The sequence below is a fragment of the Salvelinus sp. IW2-2015 genome, linkage group LG5 (assembly GCF_002910315.2).
Source record: "Salvelinus sp. IW2-2015 linkage group LG5, ASM291031v2, whole genome shotgun sequence".
In the NCBI taxonomy this organism is placed as follows: Eukaryota; Metazoa; Chordata; class Actinopteri; order Salmoniformes; family Salmonidae; genus Salvelinus; species Salvelinus sp. IW2-2015.
The window spans coordinates 6,695,623-6,717,910 of record NC_036844.1 but is presented as its reverse complement, the minus strand read 5'-3'; the positions used below and the strand labels follow the sequence as shown (position 1 = coordinate 6,717,910).

At 46.9% G+C, this 22,288-nt stretch overlaps 1 protein-coding gene across 1 annotated transcript in view; it reads left to right on the top strand.

Annotated features, from left to right (window-relative positions):
- The window catches only part of LOC111963846 (collagen alpha-1(V) chain-like), a 157,004-nt gene that overhangs the window by 131,972 nt on the left and 2,744 nt on the right, over positions 1-22,288 (top strand). Inside the window, 21 exon segments of the mRNA XM_023987395.2 lie at positions 1,554-1,607; positions 2,641-2,748; positions 3,087-3,194; positions 4,498-4,605; positions 4,887-4,994; positions 5,144-5,197; positions 5,396-5,503; positions 8,965-9,018; positions 9,554-9,661; positions 9,873-9,926; positions 10,075-10,128; positions 10,328-10,543; positions 10,763-10,816; positions 10,980-11,033; positions 11,431-11,538; positions 11,805-11,894; positions 12,058-12,111; positions 12,358-12,622; positions 13,069-13,181; positions 18,205-18,273; positions 22,049-22,282. Coding sequence (XP_023843163.1) covers positions 1,554-1,607; positions 2,641-2,748; positions 3,087-3,194; positions 4,498-4,605; positions 4,887-4,994; positions 5,144-5,197; positions 5,396-5,503; positions 8,965-9,018; positions 9,554-9,661; positions 9,873-9,926; positions 10,075-10,128; positions 10,328-10,543; positions 10,763-10,816; positions 10,980-11,033; positions 11,431-11,538; positions 11,805-11,894; positions 12,058-12,111; positions 12,358-12,622; positions 13,069-13,181; positions 18,205-18,273; positions 22,049-22,282 — 2,175 coding nt within the window.

Genomic DNA, 22,288 nt, shown 5'->3' with positions numbered 1-22,288 from the left:
CCAAAAAAAATGACAACACAACACTTGAACACACACACAATAATGCCTTTCCTCTGTTTTAAGTCTATAGTGTTTTAACGGTGGACTAGTGCGTATGTGTAGCATTACTGAGGTTCTCTTTCTGTGTTTTCAGGGCCCCGCTGGGAAAGATGGTCTGCCCGGWCACCCTGGACAGAGAGGAGAGACTGTGAGTGAACACGCTGTTGTTGTGGACCTGTCCCTAGTGTCATAGGCCAGAGTTTCACTTCTCCCGAACCTCATACATACAACCTTCTTATACCACTCTTATTCTCTCTTCTCCTCGCAGGGTTTCCAAGGCAAGACTGGCCCACCTGGACCCCCAGGAGTGGTCGGACCTCAGGTGAGTTCCGTCACGCACCGCCACAATACTAACACACACTGTATCATATCTCTCTGTGCTACTGGGAGGAAAAACACACCCGATACAATACCTTTCAGTGGACTGGCCTCGTCAACAGGTAGACGTGGACAGATCATGTCTGTATAGGAGTAGTAGCTGACTGATGAGGTAATACGTAGCGTGGCGCGACTCGCATCGTGTCAACGCGGTCTGCACTCTGAACTAGTCCCCGATTTAGAAGGAGAGGATGGAAACCAGAAGTGTTCGGCCAAGATACTAAGATTATTTCTGATTGTGGGCAGGATGTGTCACAAGAGTGTGATAAGGGTGACTTACAGGTGTCGTAAGGCAGTCATAGTGAGTTTTAGCTATGTTTGTTGTACACCCAGAAGGGATTTTCTGTTATCCGTATCTGGTTAGAGTTGACTGTCAGTGTTGTTTATCCTCTTAGRTATTAGCACTAGGCTGTTCATTCATTATGCATGCTTAGTCAACAGCCATTTCCACCCAAGAGCTTCTCTCCTAATGCTAATTGAGAACATTACATGCATTGATGCTATTATTCTGGCAGATGGATGACGCCTTCGTGGAGTGACTAGCGAATACCGGGGGTTAGCTGCCTCCCACTCTCTCACACTCTGTCACCCTGTACTCATACTGTGCAGACACCCCGATTCACTTTGTTGTCTTATTCATGTTACCGCACTCTCTCTTTCTCTCTGTTTCTCTCTCCTTCTTTCTTTCTTTCTCTCTCTCTCTCTCTCTCTCCATCCACAGGGCCCCACAGGTGAGACGGGTCCAATGGGAGAACGTGGCCACCCCGGACCCCCAGGCCCGCCCGGTGAGCAGGGTCTTCCTGGATCTGCTGGTAAAGAGGGAGCTAAGGGTGACCCAGGTCCCGCTGGCCCGGCTGGTAAGGACGGTCCCCCTGGTCTGAGAGGGTTCCCAGGAGAGAGAGGTCTACCCGGACCAGTGGTAAGTAGCACACACCTCACATCATTTCTATCTTATCTCTGGATAAATACGATTCAGATCAATCCAAATAAGTTTTTTGCTGCCTTTGTTGTGTTAACCTGAGGAGATTCCCACACCAGGATTCTGGGATAGATAGAGGGGGGTCCGCCCGGCATTAACCAAGGATGAGGTGCACGGTGCGKCCTCTAAAGGTTTGTGTCTCTCTGTCTCTCGACAGGGGGCTCACGGCCTGAAAGGGAGCGAAGGCCCCAACGGCCCACCTGGACCTGCTGTGAGTACAGATGATTAGCACACATCCACCAACATCCTCTCTTCAAGACTCACTCCCTGCACGCCATCAATATTTCGTTATCGTGCCATCGTTATCCCTCTTTCTTTTGTTCTATTTCTCTCTATGTATTTCGTRCACACACTGACTGTGGGAATACGGTTCATAGCTGAGCGCATCAGTTGTGTTAAGATGCAGCACGCGATGTGTCGGTGATATTCATCGTTTGATAATTMGTTACGCAGCACAGGTTTCCACCTACTTAGTAGATTTGCGTGACGTTGAGGTTCTACTCTAAACATGTTGTGTGCACCTATCAAGGCACAAGGCGAGACCCAAATGCAGACACAGAGGAGGCAGATGGCTGSAGTCTTACAATGTTTATTAATCCAAAGGGAMTAGGCAAGCGAATGGTCGTGGACAGGCAAAAAGGTCAARCCAKTTCAGAGTCCAGGAGGTACAGAGTGGCGGACAGGCTCGTGGTCAAGGCAGGCAGAATGGTCAGGCAGGCGGGTACAGAGTCCAGAGACAGGCAAGGGTCAAAACCGGGAGGACTAGCAAAAAGGAGAATGCAAAAAGCAGGAGAACGGGTAAAAACGCTGGTTGACTTGGAAACATACAAGACGAACTGGCACAGAGAGACAGGAAACACAGGGATAAATACACTGGGGAAAACAAGCGACACCTGGAGTGAGGTGGAGACAATCACAAGGACAGGTGAAACAGGTCAGGGCGTGACAGTACCTGATGTAGACTAGTACACCCTGGGTTTACAGAAAGTGTAGAGGTGTCAAGGTAGCGCCAATGTAGGTCAATAAAGGCAGAGCCAGGAATATAATGTCTAGAATGAGCATTATGTAACATTTACATAACACTACAAAAATCCCATGGCAGCCATGTTAACGCCCCATTAACATCACATGTAAGAACAATGTTTGAAATTCTTAAAAGTTGCCCAACTCTCTAAATGTATGGCTCTGGTTTCAGGTTGTACAAGTAGCGAGCTGTAGTGACCGTGTCTCTCCCTGTGTTCTAGGGTTCCCCTGGGGAGCGTGGTCCTGCTGGCACAGCGGGACCCACCGGACTCCCCGGACGACCAGGACCTCAGGGACCCCCAGGACCCGCAGGAGAGAAGGGTGGACCGGTAAGACCCAGTTCAGTYCAGCCTGGTTCTGGCCACGTCACTAGTTTAAACATGAAGCCTGTTGTTGGGAAACAAACGTATTGCTCTCAGCTACGGTATATCCCAGGGCTGTCTTAGCCTCCTCGTTAGAATTGATCTGTTGTACAGTGCAGCAGTTGTTTGCGTCAATTCCTTTCTAATTCAATCAATTCAGGAAGTAAACATTTTACTTTCTGAATTGACCGAATGAAAACGGAATGGATCCCAACCCTGCAGTACATTAAGTCTCTCCAGAAGATAATATCTGGTACATGGCTGAAATTGAATGGAATGGAATGTGCTGTACAAATGTGTTATAGGGAGAGAAAGGACCACAAGGCCCCGCTGGTAGAGACGGTGTCCAGGGACCGGTGGGTCTGCCTGGCCCCGCTGGACCTCTTGGATCCCCAGGAGAGGATGGAGACAAGGTGGGTTGGCTCGCTGAGGGAAGAGTAGTGTGTGTGTGTGTGGGTGGGTGTGGGTGTGCGACTGAATGTATATAAAAGTGATCACGTATGTGCTCGCACACACAGAAACACACTCGACGTGATGATTTAGATCAAAGTCAGAACGTGTCCGGGCTTCCATATTCCGACCCTTTCCTTAGTGGTGTTGACAGGCAGTGTTTTCCCTGGCTTACAGGTCATTAAGTCTTTAATGTTGACAGAAAGCTGAACCCGTTATGTCGCTCAATTGTTGTATTTTTCAGATGGTAGAGAGATGCCCTGCTATTAGTATGCCGACTCACAGGCAGGAGGAACAACTCTCCTACACACTGAGACACTCCGAGACACTCTGAGACACACTGACACAGAGAGAGAGACAGAGAGACAGAGAGACAGAGAGAGACAGAGATAGCAAGATAAACATTTGTGTGAAGATCAGCTGTAATTGAATCTCGTATCCTTGGAGGACTGAGGTATTTGACATTCCGATAGAGAGAGACACACACACACACACACACACACACACACACACACACACACACACACACACAACGAAGATCTCACTAACATTATCCACAGTCTCATTATAAGGCCTTTACCACTGGGAACAGAGAGGAGAACTCCACAGAAGCAATAACCACGTGACCAGCTATCCTCTGGGTTGGCTTAGGGAAAGTCTGATTCAATGTTTTCCCATCATTTTAAATACTCAAAGAATGTGAATGCGTTTGAATGTGCCTAACGGTGTGATGTGCTGGTGTCATTGTTTTAATTTATTGTTGAAATGCAGTGCGAAGAAAATGTGAATGGGATCCGTGACAGGCCGCTAGTCTTTTGTCACAGAGAGACAACAAACCCGTTCTAGGATGTGACTCTGAGTTATGACAGTGTGTCAGCGAATTTTATTTGAAGTTGACAATGACATATCAAAAGCCCTGAGACCGGTCTTATATCCCTGCCAAGCACACAGTCACACACACACATCTTAATTTAGATCAGAGGAGGCTGGTGGGAGGAGCTATAGGAGGACGGGCTCATYGTAATGGCTGGAATGGAATAAATGGAACCAGAGTCAAACATGTGGTTTCCATACGTTTAATGTGTTTGATACCGTTCCATTTATTCCATTCCGGTATTTATAATGAGCCCACCCACCTATAGCTTCTCCCACCAGCCTCCTCTGACTTAGATGAACACACAAACTCAACAGGATGGAAGTGAGTTGACGCAACGGGATTCATTGAGTTGTGTTGACTGGCCTTGTCGTCTTGGTTTCTATCACCAGGGAGAGATCGGAGAGCCAGGCCAGAAGGGAAGCAAAGGAGACAAAGGAGAGCATGGTCCACCTGGTCCTACTGGTCCCCAAGGCCCAGTCGGAGCGCCTGGTCCTGCTGTAAGTATCCTCCTGAACCCCCCCAGTTTATTAGATCTGGAGGCGACCATTGTATATATGATGTCACTTCCTTCCACTGTCTTCTGGCATACAGTACATGCTAACGTTTAGCCCCGATTGCTTCTTCTCTTTCTCCTCTCCTGCCCCCCTCTCTCGCCCTTGCTCAACCCCTCGACCCCCCTGTCGCTCTCTTTATTTCTCTATGTCTCCCTCTCTCCGCTCCTCCTCTCCTTCTCTCCTCTCTCTCTCTCTCTCTCTCTCTCTCTCTCTCGGGTGTGTAGGGAGCTGATGGAGAGCCCGGTCCCAGAGGTCAGCAGGGTCTGTTTGGCCAGAAGGGAGATGAAGGMGCCAGAGGATTCAACGGACCCCCAGGCCCAGTTGGACTGCAGGTCATAACCACCGCCAGAACCAGAGACAGTCTCTGGATGTGTCCCAAATGGCACCCTTTTTCCCTATTTAGTGCACTGATTTTGGACCACGGCCCATAGGGCTCTGTTGTTGTGATTGTGACTGACGCCATTGTCTTGTYTGACTGCAGGGATTGCCTGGTCCCGGCGGTGAGAAGGGAGAAACCGGAGACGTGGGTCAGATGGTAAGATTTCCTAATATCCTCTTACAATATACCTTTAGAGTTGAATGAAATAGAACAGAATACTAATGTACCGATATTGCGTGTATTGTATGGATTGTATACAATGAATTTAGCACTGTCAGATTACTATATATATGATCATATTTTATTCCCACGTGTGTGTGATGACTCATCACTCCTTCTCTCCTTCCCTTCTAGGGTCCTCCCGGTCCCCCTGGCCCCAGAGGCCCCTCCGGACCCCCAGGAGCTGATGGCCCTCAGGGACCCCCTGGTGGTATTGGAAACCCCGGTGCTGTTGGAGTGAAGGTAAGGTCCCCCTGTTAATACCCTTCACCTCAATGTAGAACCCTTTCATAGGAGGCTTAAAGAGCGATTGCGCCTAAAAAGCAACAGTGAAAATGGCCTSTGTGGCATCGATATGAGTCACAAACTTTTATTCTAGTTTCAAAATGTACTACAAMGTGTAAATATGTCTCATCCAAAACAGAGATTTGCGAGAATATATGGAAAACAAATTCACGCAATGAAGGGTACYGTAACAGTCTTCCGTGGGTTGGTTTTATTTTAATCCTGCCCACATGCCCACAGCTGGGAACACCCAAGTAATCATCAATTCAGAGCGCAGCTGCACAGGACCTGATCATAATGCCCATGGTCAATTCAATTCGATTTGACATTCGATATTCCTATGGGACTAGTTAGGCACCATCACTAAATTACACAATGTACATGGGAAAATATTTTWWAAATGTCAATAGCTCCGAGTTTCAATTACTTAAAAACCTCAAAACAACTATAAATTGTAGAAATGAATTTACAAATATTGAAAGCATTTAATGAGACACTTAACAAATGTGCAACATTAAAATAGTATCCCATTTACATTGTGTCATTTATTGACAGTCCCTAACTATCCCCAGAGCTAGGCTTATCAAAGCCGGACCAACTTTGCCATGTTCGCACACCAGCCGGCTGAAGCTAATTGGCAAAATAATTTGGATAACTCTTACAAACCTGCTAACACAGACAAGAGACACCCAAATAAAACCACACCCCGAAACCCCGAAACCAACTCAMGCTTGAATTCAGTCATGGCCGCTAGCATTTCTTAATGAACCAAATCTAAGAGCCAAATCTAAGATGATGCCCAAATCAGGGAAGTGCAAGCTTCCTACCACTTGGCTTAAACCTCTTGGCCCCTTTGGAGCATAGGGCATCCACCATGGCTCTTCTAGTACTTTGAGTTACATACAAGACTCGGACCAAGTTATTGGACACATAGTAGGTACGTATCTGTTCCTGCAGAGGAAAATGCCCATGGTTTACATCAGTCCAGAGACAAAAATTTGTCTATCTGTGTAACTCGGTATAAGTATCAACAAGACACAGATTAGCTTACTGTGCAAGAGGCTCCAACAAGTTTCAGTACAACCTATACTGTGATTCAGATCACCCACTTCATTCATCATTGCAAAGCTTTCGTCGTCATTAATATTTGATCTGCTGTTTTAAAGCACATTTTTGAAATGGGAAAGGCTCATTGTCATTCTCAAGTGAAAGCGAGCAAACACACCGCACACACACACAACGCAACGCACACACACACACCCACACAACACACACAACACACACACCAACACACAACACACACAACACACACACACACACACACCACACACACACACACACACACACACACACACACACACACACACACACACACACACACACACACACACACACACACACACACACATAACACAAGAGTCTTGTACAAGCTAACCTTGTGGGACACACAATTCAGTCCCACCCATACCCTGACCCTAACCTTAACCCAAAAACCTAACCTTAACCCAAGCTTCTAATCCTAAAACTAAACCGTAGCCTCCTAACCCTTAACATAATTTCTAACACACACCACACACACACACACACACCCACCACACACACCACACACACACACACACACACACACAACACAACACACACACACACACACACACACACACCACACATACACAGAGTCTTGTACAGCTAACCTTGTGGGACACACAATTCAGTCCCACCCATACCCTGACCCTAACCTTAACCCAAAAACCTAACCTTAACCCAAGCTTCTAATCCTTAAAACTACGCGTAGCTCCTAACCCTTAACATAATTCCTAACACACACACACACACACACACACACACACACACACACACCACACACACACACACACACACACACACACACACACACACACAACACACACACACACACACACACACACAGCTTAATGGTAGTCATCCTCAGCCAGTATTAGCGCTGCAGTGAGTAGAAGTGTGAATAAATTCTCCAAGGACTGTACGTAAGACGCTGAGCTGCTGAGTGCATTATTAAAAAACACCTCTTCGAAAATAAGCCCCGCGTTTGGCTCGCCGTCGGGGGGGCTCTACCTCGCTCTGCAAAGCTCTCTGCACTTTCTACCACCGATCGATAGTGGCGTGAATAGTTTTTTTCTGGTCCGGTCGACGGAATGACCTTCACCCTGGGGCGCACACATCCACCCCTTCCTCAAAACAAAACCTTAGCTCACGCGCAATCCGTTCTCCGGCTAATCTGGTCTGCGCTGTTCTGGGGCAGCTTTATAGCAGGGTTAGGCCAGGCCTGCTAACAGCAGCTTTGGTGTGTTACGGATCAGAGTGGTTGTCTTCTTTTCTCTCTCTATCTATCCCTCTATGTCCCCCCATCTCTCTCTCTCTCTCTCTCTCTCTCTCTCTCTCTCTCTCTCTCTCTCTCTCTCTCGCTCTCTCTCTCTCTCTCTCTCTCTCTCTCTCTCTCTCTCTCTCTTCTCTCATCATCTCTCTCTCTCTCTCTCTCTCTCTCTCTCTCTCTCTCTCTCACTCTCTCACTCCTCTCACTCTCACTCTCTCTCACTATGGGGAATAAGGTGCCATTCTGGATAGAACCCCGAAGTGGAGTGAGGCTTCCCAGAGAGCCAAGATACACAGGGCTGGTATAAAATCTTTAGAAATAGCTTAGGAGAGAATCTCTCATGCCTTTAAACAGGCCTCTCTATCTGCTCTCTCTGCTGCCCGGAATGGACATCCTGACAGAACAAGAACGCTTTGGAAAGAGGCGAGATGCTTATTTATTTAGACTAGAATGGGTTACGACAATACAGAGCTAGGTCTGTGCAGGAGGGAGAATAGGTCTATGGTTGTACACTAGGCACCGCTTGGCTTGGCTCTGTGACGTTTGATCCAAATAGGCCGAGACAGGCACTTTGCTCTGTCTCTGGTTCTCCCATCCCGCAGACCAGGGTTACGTAAACATTGTCTCTAGGAACACGTGCGCTGACAACGTTTATATCCCGATGGGGACTGTGACGACTGGGCTTATGTGACATTGAATAATGATAGAGCCTGAAGCCTGGGCCTTTTACCCARTAAGACCGGCAGGGAGAGTGGAGGATGTATGGAGGAGACCCAGGGAGGACCCAAAGGTCGACCACTCTCTGCCCGCTCCAGGCCCAGCGCTGACTGGCTGTGATGGATTGAAACCTCTGGTGTCATCTCTTTCTATCCCCGATTGGGTGTGACCAAGGACGTCGGTAAATCTGACTTTTTTGAGTCGTTTTGGTTCACTGAACTGAATTGTTTTTATTCTCTGTCTCTCTCTCTCTCTCTCTCTGTCTCTCTCTCTGTCTCTCTCTCTCTCTCTGTCTCTCTCTTTCCGTCTCTCTTTCTGTCTCTCTCTCTGTCTCTCTCTTTCCGTCTCTCAGGGTGATTCGGGTGAAAGCGGAGAGCCTGGTCTTCAGGGAGAACTTGGCGGACCTGTAAGAGAACCGAAAGAACCCGCACACCGCCGTCATCATTCAACAGAACAACACTCTCACCACAGCACCACACCGCCGTCATCATTCAACAGAACAACACTCTCACCACAGCACCACACCGCCGTCATCATTCAACAGAACAACACTCTCACCACAGCACCACACCGCAGCACAGCAGAACCTTACAACTGCCTCTCAGCAGAAGAAAAAGAATTACGCTGCTGCATATGCAATAATTGCCCGATTCATTCATGTATTACAACAGATAAAATGAGACTAGTCCTCTGCTATTGTAACAATTACATCATTCAATACACCGTTTTGAAATGTCAACTTCACCATTAGCGTAACAATAGCTGAATCAATTCAGTTTGAATTAWAACCATTATAAAAGAAAGCCCACCAACCTCATGGAGTGTGTTAAGCACACCCCTGCTGTGCATTGACATGAACACATTATTGACACACTAACACTGGTGACACACTAATAAGAACACTGTTAACACACTGGYGACACACTGCCCCACTGTCGCAGGGCCCAAGAGGAGAGCGAGGAGAGAAGGGAGAGGGCGGTCCCGCTGGCTCTGCTGGACCCCCCGGMCCTAAAGGCCCCCCTGGAGAYGACGGTCCTAAAGGAAGTCCTGTAAGTCCTGGTTACACGTCTCTGTAGAGTCACAGGTTACCCATATTGCAGTTGAGTCCTGTTACTGCCATGKGAATGCATACCAATGGATGTTATGGATTTGTAATGAGTTGTCAGTGGAAGGCAAAGTATGACGGATTCCCTTTATGTGTTAATAAATATCCCTAGAGTCACTCTAGATAATGAGCATTTTGTTTGATTTCATTTCCAGGGTCCAAGTGGTTTCCCTGGTGATCCTGGTCCCCCTGGCGAGATCGGACAGGCTGTAAGCAACTGAAATGTTACAATGATATTGTTTTGACCTCCAGTTACCGTAACGCTTTGGTACCAATTGAAACGTTTAAAAATCCCAAACTGTGCTCTATCCGTCCAACATTACGCAACTTTTACGTCTCTTTTTCTCCTCCTCCCAGGGTTTAGACGGTCCTTCTGGTGACAAGGGAGACGACGGAGAGGCTGGTCAACCTGTGAGTCTCACCTAGCGCATTACTACACCTGACTAACGACAAACAGGCATTAACAAACTCGAACGAGGTCTCATATCTGACGGGAGCTACAGTAAACATGCGGCGTGGTACAAGAGTTTTAGCACCGAGTCGCTCATTCCTCCAGCGACTCGTTTGCTCTCACCCCGTGATGTGAACCTTATCCTTTCTCACCTCCCAGGGTTCCCCTGGACCCACCGGAGAGTCTGGTCCTTCCGGCCCACCAGGAAAGAGAGGCCCCCATGGAACAGTTGGACCCGAGGGCAGGCAAGGAGAGAAGGGAGCCAAGGGAGAGTCTGGTCTGGAGGGCCCACAGGGAAAGACAGGCCCAGTTGGTCCTCAGGGAGCACCTGGCAAGCAAGGTTCGGAAGGTCTCAGAGGTATCCCTGGCCCAGTTGTGAGTACAGCATTATTTCATATTTTTACTTCTTTGTGTCATAGCCATTACAGTTACTAGGGGCAGTAACTGTGGATGTCCACGACACACATAGATTAGCATAGTGACTGATCTACAAAAGCTATTGCTACAAAAGCACACGCTATAGGCATGAGGTCATAATACCAATATTGTATGAAGATCAGTGGGTTAAAGCATTGACTCTCTGAATGTTTGCAGGGGGAACAAGGTCTTCCGGGTTCTTCAGGCCCTGACGGACCCCCTGGACCTATGGTGAGGACAGCTAACCTCTCACCCTTGACCCTGGGTTGTTTGATGTCACAGGATTCACAGTACCTTGTCTTATTGGGTCAGACATGTAATATTATCTGTCCTCCCTCTCTACCCCTCTGCCATTCTATTTCCGTCTCTCTCTCTACTCCTCTCTCCCTCGCAGGGTCCACCAGGATTACCCGGTTTGAAGGGAGACTCTGGTATTAAGGGTGAAAAGGTGAGCCCCCTGTTTCAACAGATTATTGACCACACGTTGTACACKGTACATATTACAGTGAAATAGTTGCATCAATACCTGTTGCATGCATGGCTGAATATCACATACGGTATTGATCTTCCACTTTTAATGAGGTTGATGTCTAATAGCCCATAGGGATACAGGTGAAACGTGTCGATAGAGATACTGTGTAATGCATACCGTACACATTCAAGTCAATGATGACTGACTGCTCTGCGTTCAAACCTATCGATTGTTTATCTGGTATCAGCTACCGAGCAGTGAGTCATCACACTAATGATATAAGGTTGGCAGAGAGACAGACGTGAGTAATTCGGTGTTTGATTGATYATTGAAGTACGTTCATTGATCTGTATGTTTCTGATACTCTCCTCAGGGCCACCCTGGTCTTATCGGTTTGATCGGGCCCCCAGGTGAGCAGGGAGAAAAGGGTGACAGAGGTCTACCAGGCCCCCAGGGAACATCAGGACCCAAAGGAGACAATGTGAGAACCTCCCCCCCCCCACTCAAATAACATATAATATTATAACAAGAAGGATACTCACATACCAAACGTTATAGCAAGGCTCCAACTCAGCCTGACATGAGTTAACCTAATAGTTACATGTTTTAGTTTGGTCGGGCATATCGTAGATCATATCAAGTCGTTAAACAGCACAGTAAAATGTTTGATCACAAAATAATGACAATAAGGATACCTTTTTTTTTCACCCTCTCTCCTTCCTCTCTTTCCTCCCTCTCTCCCTCCAGGGTATTGCTGGCCCCTCAGGTCCTCTTGGTCCCCTGGGACCCCCAGGATTACCTGGTCCTCCTGGACCTAAAGGAGCTAAGGGATCATCGGTAAGTGTCCCCGACAAACATGGGTTAGAGGGGACAGTGTGACATGGTTTAGAGAGGGACATGGTGCCCTCTCTAAACCATGTCACACTGTCCCCTCTAACCCATGTCCTACTATACATAGGGGCTGTGTGTATGACTCTGTGTTGTGTTCTGTCTTCCTCAGGGTCAAACTGGTCCCAAGGGAGAGACCGGTGTTCCTGGACAACCAGGGCCTCCTGTAAGTTATCGCCACGMTTGTGTGACGTCATTGCATGTTGTTGTTTTACAGTTCCATATGTTGCATGTGTTACTTTACGGAAACTATACGCACAATTATTAATTGAGTAAACTGAACTTTGCTATRTGACGGTTTAGAATAGAATASAATAGTATACTCCCACTTAAAACCACTCTCCTCTTCCACTCTTCTCACCTCCTTCCCTCCYCCTGTCCCCCCTCTCTCTCTCCTTCTCCACCTCCACAGGGTCCTCCCGGTGATGTCATCCACCCGCTGCCCATGCAGTCGAATCCCAAGAGGAGCCGCAGGAACATCGACGCCAGCCAGATGATGGACGAGGCCCACGCCGATGCCAACTACAAGGACTACGACGACGGCATGGAGGAGATCTTCGGATCCCTCAACTCCCTCAAGCTGGAGATCGAGCAGATGAAGCAYCCGCTGGGAACGCAGGGCAACCCCGCCCGCACCTGCAAGGACCTGCAACTCTGCCACCCTGACTTCCCCGATGGTGGGCACGGAAAATCGCAAATTCCAAATCTGACGTGCTCAGATTGTGTTCTGTTGATATATTATATTTTAATAAGTCTTTGGGTGATATAGCCCAGGGGTAATCCGAATTTGTATAAAAAAGGCCCCCAGAGCACGTTGTCGAGCATCTATCTTAGACAAGTGAATAGGATGTCAATGCCAAGGGTCAAGTGTCTTTATAGTGGACTTAAGTGGGATAGAGAAATAGGATTAGCCATCAAGAATTTATTTGATGATATTTCCTGTCATTGCAGTGTAAGTGGGCTAAAGAGTATGCCCTCTCTTGTAGGCTAAATCATGCTAATTTAAACGTTGAATGACCTCTGATGAAAACGTTTCTAATTGTCAAGGTTCCGTCCTTACCCCTCTCCTTCCCTCTTCCCCTTTTTCTCCCTCCCCCCTCCCACCCCCTATTTTTTATTTCAGGTGAATATTGGATCGACCCCAACCAGGGTTGCTCGAGGGACTCGTTCAAGGTCCACTGCAATTTCACAGCAGGAGGAGAGAGCTGCATCTACCCTGACAAGAAGTCTGAAGGGGTAAGTCATGGTGCTTTTACATACAGAACTGGTAAAATGGTCACATTTTGAGAGCCAGTGATAGAAATTCAATGGGAGAACATGCTTAAAATGAATGCTTACACATTAGAAAGGTTTTGGTTGATATAATGAGGGAAATACACATTCTTAAAAGCAGGCATGATGGCCTCCTGAGTGGCGCAGTGGYCTAGSTGTGTCACTAGAGATCCTGGTTCAAGTCCAGGCTCTGTCGCAGCCGGCCGCGACCGGGAGACCCATGKGGCAGCGCACAATTGGCCYARTGTCGTCCGGGTTAGGGGAGGGTTTGGCCGGCAGGGATGTTCTTGTMCTATCGCGCACTAGCGACTCCTGTGGCGGGCCGGGCGCAATRCACGCTGACACGGTCRCCAGGTGTACGGTGTTTCCTCCGACACATTGGTGCGGCTGGCTTCCGGGTTAAGYGKGCAYTGTGTCARGAAGCAGTGCGSCTTGGCWGGGTTGTGTTTCGGAGGMYGCACGGSTCTCSACCTTCGCCTCTCCCGAGTCTGTACAGGAGTTGCAGCGATGAGACAAGACTGTAACTACCAATTGGATACCACGAAATTGGGGAGAAAAAAGGGGTAAAAAAAATACAAATAAAAGCTGGCATGATGATATTTCTGGTTGATTGAAATAGTGTGTTTAATTWGTGTTGTATCTACAATGTTCTGTCAACTGTTCCCTATTTGATTGACAGGTCAAATAACAAACGGTATGCTGTGGATAAGTGAATGTAATTGTTCTTCTTCCCAGGCCCCAGGCAAACTACTGTGCATATAAATCATATATACCTCTCTTTTGACATTACTGCATAATCACATAACACCTCCTCCTGTGCCTACACACATCATGTTTCATTATCCTCCAAGCCCCTAGGGGGCAGTCACTCCCATGTAAGCTGCTTGGTGTTGCACACTGCTGACGTCATGAGTTCAATGAATATATTTGGGGCAGTCACTCACTGTCAACGGAGAGTCAACTATTCACACACATGCACGCACCATCACACACAGGCGTATAAACACATCCGTTTTGCCGTGCCATCCTCTAGTTAAGTGTCAGTAGCTTAGTGTTGTGCCTGGCCCAAACGCTTGTAATAGGTTATGGCAGGTTACAGGCACCCAGAGAGGATTCTGCTGCTGGATGATTATGCATGGAGAACAGGAGAGGAGATGAGAGGAGAGGAGAAGTAAAACACAGGAAAGTTTGTCAGGGAGATCTGTAATGGCTTTCTGCTACAGGACATGTTAACGATTCGCTGGCACGCTGAGGCACAGGAGTTTGCATAAGTTCAGAATAATGAACCTGTCTTTTTATAGCCAGGGAGAGCGATGGGCCAGTGGGATGGTCTCGTTGGTGTAGAGTGGAGAGAGAGAGAGAGAGGACATATGAACAGAGGCCCTGACATTGACATACACACATGTGGGCACCTGCGCACGCACACCCTCTCTCTCTCCTTCCCTGCTAGCCTGAGACACTGTATCATAGATAGATAGATAGATAGATAGATAGATAGATAGATAGATAGATAGATAGATAGATAGATAGATAGATAGATAGATAGATAGATAGATAGATAGATAGATAGATAGATAGATAGATAGATAGATAGATAGATAGATAAGATAGATGATAGATAGATAGATAGAAGATAGATGCAGGATAGCAGAGGGGGAAAAGAGTCAAGCTCAAATCAAACAAAGTTGTTTTTGTTGCGTGAACAAGCTGGACACGCTGGAATTTGAATGCACTGTAGTGAATAAGAGAAAATGCACTTCAAATTTGAAAGCAAGTCTATTTTTCTTGCGTCTACGCGAAGCAATACTGGGAAAGTGAGCGGATAAATAGCCAGAAAATTAAACTTTGTGAATTGTTATGTCTGGAATTGTGACACACCACACACATATATATATATATATATATATATATTAATATATATATATATATATATATATATATATATATATATATATAAACTCAGCAAAAAAGAAACGCCCCCTTTTTCAGGACCCTGTCATTCAAAGATAATTCGTAAAAATCCAAATAACTTCACAGATCTTCATTGTTAAGGGTTTAAACACTGTTTCCTATGCTTGTTCATTGAACCATAAACAATTAATGAACATGCACCTGTGGAACGGTGRCACTAACAGCTTACAGACGGTAGGCAATTAAGGTCACAGTTATGAAAACTTAGGACACTAAAGAGGCCTTTCTACTGACTCTGAACAACACCAAAAGAAAGATGCCCAGGATCCCTGCTCATCTGCGTGAACGTGCCTTAGGCATGCTGCAAGGAGGCATGAGGACTGCAGATGTGGACAGGGCATAAATTGCAATGTCCGTACTGTGAGATGCCTAAGACAGCACTACAGGGAGACATGATGGACAGCTGATCGTCCTCGCAGTGGTAGACCACGTGTAACAACACCTGCACAGGATCGATACATCTGGACATCACACCTGYGGGACAGGTAAAGGATGGCAACAACAACTGCCCGAGTTACACCAGGAAGCACAATCCCTCCATTAGTGCTCAGACTGTCCACAATAGTCTTGAGAGAGGCTGGACTGAGGGCTTGTAGGCCTGTTGTAAGGCAGGTCCTCACCAGACATCACCGGCAACAACGTCGCCTATGGGCACAAACCCACYGTCGCTGGACCAGACAGGACTGGMAAAAAGTGCTATTCACTGACGAGTCGCGGTTTTGTCTCACCAGGGGTGATGGTCGGATCCGCGTTTATCGTCGAAAGAATGAGCGTTACACCGAGGCCTGTACTCTGGAGCGGGATTGATTTGGAGGTGGAGGGTCCTTCATGGTCTGGGTCGTGTGTCACAGCATCATCGGACTGAGCTTGTTGTCATTGCAGGCAATCTCAACGCTGTGCGTTACAGGGAAGACATCCTCCTCCCTCATGTGGTACCCTTCCTGCAGGCTCATCCTGACATGACCCTCCAGCATGACAATGCCACCAGCCATACTGCTCTTTCTGTGCGTGATTTCATGCAAGACAGAAATGTCAGTGTTCTGTCATGGCCAGTGAAGGGCCCGGATCTCAATCCCATTGAGCACGTCTGTGACCTGTTGGATTGGAGGGTGAGGGCTAGGGCCATTCCCCCCAGAAATGTCTCGGAACTTGCAGGTGCCTTGGTGGAAGAGTGGGGTAACATCTCACAGCAAGAACTGGCAAATCTGGTGCAGTCCACGAGGAGGAGATGCACTGCAGTACTTAATGCAGCTGGTGGCCACACCAGATACTGACTGTTACTTTTGATTTTGACCCCCCCTTGTTCAGGGACACATTATTCCATTTATGTTAGTCACATGTCTGTGGAACTTGTTCAGTTTATGTCTCAGTTGTTGAATCTTGCGATGTTCATACAAATATTTACACATGTTAAGTTTGCTGAAAATAAACGCAGTTGACAGTGAGAGGGCGTTTTTATGTTGTTGCTGAGTTTATATATATATATATATATATATATATATATATATAGTTAAAAAGTGCCTATTTAGTGTTGATAAGTTTAACTGCCAGTGCCAATAATAGGCCTACGTATTTGAAAACAATAACATTATCCCTACCATGGTTGATTTAGAGCACAGGCATATAGCCTAGGCAGGCTACGGCTGGGAAACTCCAGGAACTCCGTTCAAGAGAGAATGCTGTTATGTAGAAAGAATGAGACGAGCTAAATTCTTTATATACTGCTAGGTTGTATTAGCCACAACTCCCCTCACATCCGTGAGCCAACATAACAAGAGGCAGGTACGGTGGCTCCCGTAGGACATATAAGGTGAGTCAAAAGGAACAGAACGATAATTCACAAGGTCTACATAGCGAAGATAACAAACACAACGGTTTATTATGGAGTATATCATGACGATTAAGTTGGCATACGCTACGCAGTGTGTGTGAATTCAAGCTCTACTCTCGCACGCAAATTGTGACGCCGTTGATGGTTTCCCGTTTTAGAAGTAGAGGGTATCAGTTCTCACCCCCCAGTGAGCCCCCCCCCTGGTGCTCGCGTCGATCTGAAGGTGCCTTTCAAAGCAGCGCGGTGTGTTTAATGTATGCTGTCCCRCAGCGTTAATTGATCTCCAGCTGAACATTCATGAACACATTAAGGCATTGACGACAAGCCTTGTATAAACCCTGCCACAGACTCATCTCGCTCATTAGTGAGCTAACCATGCTATTCAAATGAGTGTTGTTGAATAAGTCCATCACACTGGAGTACTACTGGCCATTTAGTCTGATACAGATCTTAATGGGGGGGGAAAACGAAGATAATTATTGGTGGTGATAAAGAAGCAAAAGCTGAACAGAATAAAAAAATAAAAAAATATWAATTCTAGACGTTTTACAGCTTTTAAATTGAAAAGTGACTTATTGTTGGCTCTACAGCGAAAGCTTAACTGGCTTTAAATGAAAACCATAAAAACAAGCCACCTACTTGTTTTTATCATAAACAGCAGAAGCTTAAACCATAAAGTATAGTCACTTCTGTATGGTTGTAGAGCAAAACACTTAGCAGAAGGGAAAATGGGGCATTTGCAAGGCGGTCCCCTAGAGGCTAACGGCTGTATCCAAAATGGCACTCTATTGCCTTGATAGTGCACTACCCTGGTAATGCCCTATAAAGGGAATAGGGTGTAATTTGAGATGCAGMCAATGTCTCCTAACTAATCACTGTGTACTCATTAATATATTATCAGTAATTAGCTGCCAGACAATGTTTATACAAAACGCCATAATGGCTTACTAAGCCTAAGGTCTTTTACACTGTCCCGGGCTGTTCGGTGTCACCCGATACCTCTGCAGGTCTGGCAGACGCTACAGAGAGCCAAGGAAAGAGGGAGGGGTGGAGGGGACGAATGAAGGATGGAAGCATTTCTTTTTTTCAGGAGGCTGTGTTCTTACTGTTTTTCTTTCTTTAACCTTCGTTTTTTCTCCTCCTCCTCCTCCTCTTCCCCCCTGTTTCGCTCCCTCCGTACCCCAGACTAGGCTCACCTCCTGGGTAAAGGAGATCCCTGGCTCCTGGTTCAGTGAATTCAAACGTGGTAAACTGGTAAGCCCCCCTGATGTTCCCCTTCCCCCCGTCCCCTTCCCTTTTTCCTGAACAGCTCATCTCATATTTTACAGAGCAAAATGGCAAAATGGCCCAAAGACGCCCCAGGCTCTTGGTATAGTCGCTACAAGCGAGGTTCCATGGTAAGTGGCACGCCCGCAGGTCTCTGGAGGCCCAGCAAGAGTGACTCCTTGCTGGGTCTCTGAGAGCCTAAGGGCCCTGCATGGTTCTAGGTTCTGGTTCTGGTACTGGTCAGTACTGGTTCTGCATGGATCCTGTACTGCTTGGTACTCGTCTCTGACTGGCACTCTGGCTTGTGGTTGTGGCGACACTGCTCTGCATGGTTCAGCATGATCAAGCTCAGCTCACCTTCAGTAAGACATACAGCTATAGGTGACGGCTCCTCCCAGAATAGAGGGAGACAGAGTTGGTGGAGCAGGCACAGACATAGACAGTCTTTACCATGGCAACTGGTAGAAACGTCAATAGAAATTCAAAATAGAAAAAGGTAAGTGTCGTACAAAAAGTCATTGAATGTTGCCATGGAAAGGTATGACTGTAAATGCATCCACTCAACCTGACTACCTCTGAAGTTGGAGAGCGTCACCTAGAAGTGACTGAGTGCCTTGAGAATCTCCCAGTTAGACACACATTTTACGTTTAAACACAGTGACAACAACTACTCGTATTGACCTCTGCCTTTTCCAGTTGACTCAGATGCATACTGAATAAATACATACCTATTCATAAATAGGTATGTATCTATAGTGAAAGCTACTCACAGGAGAGTGATTAGAAACYATTTTGTTCCTGCTACACTCATTTCACACACTCACTTCCTCATTCACTTCCTCATTCACTCTCACATCAGGGTTACGGTAGGTAACAGCACAGATTCAATGTGAACAGGTGAACAAAGGTCAGGCACTCAGTCACTCTCCCAGGGGCTTTTGGGTACTCAGCCACTTTTGACTTGCGGCTGTGGTGAAGAGGTAATGTTTCCATGGCGATGTAGGGCAGGTTCCACACGCTGATTCTGCGGGGAAGGGGGGGGGGGGGGSRGACAGGAGCAGCGGAGGACCTCCCGAGATCCTCTCTGAGTACTTGGACACTCACAGGGGTGAATGGTACTACTCCCTTTAGGATCCACTGATGAACAGACACTCATACTAGACATAATGGACATAGTTATCATCCTTCAATATTTCCAAACTCCCTATAAGGCCACCTTGTGAGTACTTGAAAATATATATAAACGCAACATGCATCAATTTCAACGATTTTACTGAGTTACAGTTCATATAAGGAAATTTGTCATTTGCAATAAATGAGGCCCTAACCTATGGATTTCACATGGGTGGGGCTAYGCCCTCCACCCACTGGAGAGCMAGGCCCAGCCAATCAGAATGAGTTTTTCCCCACAAAAGGGCTGTCCAGGTGGCTGGTCTCATATGATCCTGCAGGTAAAGAAGCCAGCACAAGTTGCACCTGTGTAATTTGACCTTTATTTAACTAGGCGAGTCAATTAAGAACAAATTCTTATTTACAAAGACAGCCTACACCAGCCAAACCTGGACGACGCTGGGCCAATTGTGCGCCGCCCTATGGGACTCCCAATCACAGCCGGTTGTGATACAGCCTGGAATTGAACCAGAGTCTGTAGTGAAGCCTCTAGCACTGAGATGCAGTGCCTTAAACCGCTGCACCACTCGGGAGCCCACCCAGTGATCATGCTGTTTATTCAGCTTCTTGATATGCCACCCCTGTCAAGTGGATGGATTATCTTGCCAAAGGAGAAATGATCCCTAAAAGGGATGTAAACAAATTTGTACMCAAAATGTGAGAGAAATWAGTGTTTTGTTCATATGGAACATTTCTGGGATCGTTTATTTCAGCTCATGAAACATGGGACCAACACTTTACATGCTGCGTTTATAATTTTTGTTCAGTGTACAACAGGTACATAGGATTTGATTACTTCCTTCTCATAGTAATTTGTAATGTCCATTGTTGTCCAGTTTGTATTTGTGTGTGTGTGCGTGTGAGAATATCTATACACACACACACACACACACACACACAAAACACCCACATCAGTGGCTCCCTGCTCCTACTGCATGGCATGGGCGTTGCATGCGCTCGGCTCTTGGTCTCAGTCAGTCCTGTTTGTCTGAAAGAAGAAGAGAACCCTGTGGAACTGATGGTGGAACACTGCTGGTTGGTATGGAAACGGATCTCCACCATAATAGTTCAATGGCATCACACCAAAGACTGATGTTACCACATGTGTTACCTGACAGTGTGTTACCACATGTGTTACCTGACAGATCATCAGTCGTTATCCGTAACCATTAGAGCCAAACTACATTTGTTTAGTATTCACATAAACAAGGCGAATTAGGCAAATTCTACATTTCACAAACCGATTTAACTAAAGCATTATTAATTTCATTAAGACAATTATGTTTGTGCATAATGTTTTCTATTTCCTAATGAGCTCGTTTAAAAAACAGAGAATGTCCATTTTCTTAATTAAAGCTCAAATGTTTAATCGCGGATACAGTAGCTTCTCGATTGAGAGTTATCGTCACTTGTTCATTGCTTGTAGACTGCTATTCCTACAGAACCATTGTAATCTTTCAACAGAGAATAAGTCAGTCAGTATCTAATGCCCCGGAGCCTGTGGATTAGAGCTCATGTTGTAACCCCTGTCTGCCTTACTGTTTCTCAGACACGAGCTTACTCCTAGAGCCCCAGACAGTCAGACAGAGCCCATAATACAGCAACCCTCTCCATCACTCCCAAAAGTGGGTGATGATGGCCTATATAGTTCACTCTAAAGGAGGTAACTGGGATACAAACCTCTGATATATCCCCCCCACCTGGTTTTGTCGTCTGAGGAATCGAGACGATGTCCTACTCCTGTAGCGCCACCGTGAATTATGGGTAATGAAGCGTAACATGCTTTCTGGAGACGCGTCGGACGTTGTTGATCTCCTTAACCATAACCCCCCACCCCCTCTCCCCCGAGCAGCAGTGAAAGATGGCACGAATGCGCGTCGCGGCCCACTGCACCGACCTAATTGACATCCACAATTCTGTTAGGCCAGCCGTAGCACCGGAGAGGGAGAGGCAAGGACTGTTGACCTGTTTGAGTGACGTCGTGTCACTCAAACAGGCGCCGTGACGCTGTTTCGCCAGCACAGCRCTCCCGCAGACACCTGCAGTTGTTAACGGCTGCTGTCTGCAAACGGTGACGCCGACACTCATTTTACATACAGAGTCATTTGGCAAACGCTCTTATCCAGAGCTACGTGCAGTTAGCGCATTCATCTTAAGACTCGGTGAGACGACCACATATCAGAGTCGTAGGAAGTACAATGTCAGTGCCAGTAGGGAAAGACAAGTGCAAGGGTGATGTATTCATTTATTTTTAAGGCACTCTTGCAGTAGCTGTCGAAAATGAGATTTCACTGATACAGAAGAAACCCCAACGAGACACCTCCCAGTACATGAGAACAGTGTGATGTGTAGATTCCAGTGTTCTTGTTAGAGAATATACAGTAAAGTAACCTTGTGTCTGAAATGGCACCCTATTCCATAAATAGTGCACTACTTTGGATCAGAGCACTGCTCAAAAGTAGTGCACTATTTAGGGAATAGGGTGCCAATTCAGATGCACCCGAGCAACAATAGTATGTATGTATAGTGTCTGTATTAGTCCCCAGTGTCTGTTCCGGCCTAGACCCTTTATCCCCTCTCCCTCCATCTGTAGCTCTCGTACGTGGACGCTGAGGGCAACCCCATCGGCGTGGTCCAGATGACCTTCCTGCGTCTGCTGAGCGCGGCCGCCCGCCAGAACCTAACCTACAACTGCTACCAGTCGGTGGCCTGGCAYGACCAGGACGGGGACTCGTACGACAAGGCCATCCGCTTCCTGGGGTCCAATGATGAGGAGATGTCCTACGACAATAACCCCTACATCAGAGCCGTGGTGGACGGCTGTGCGGTGAGT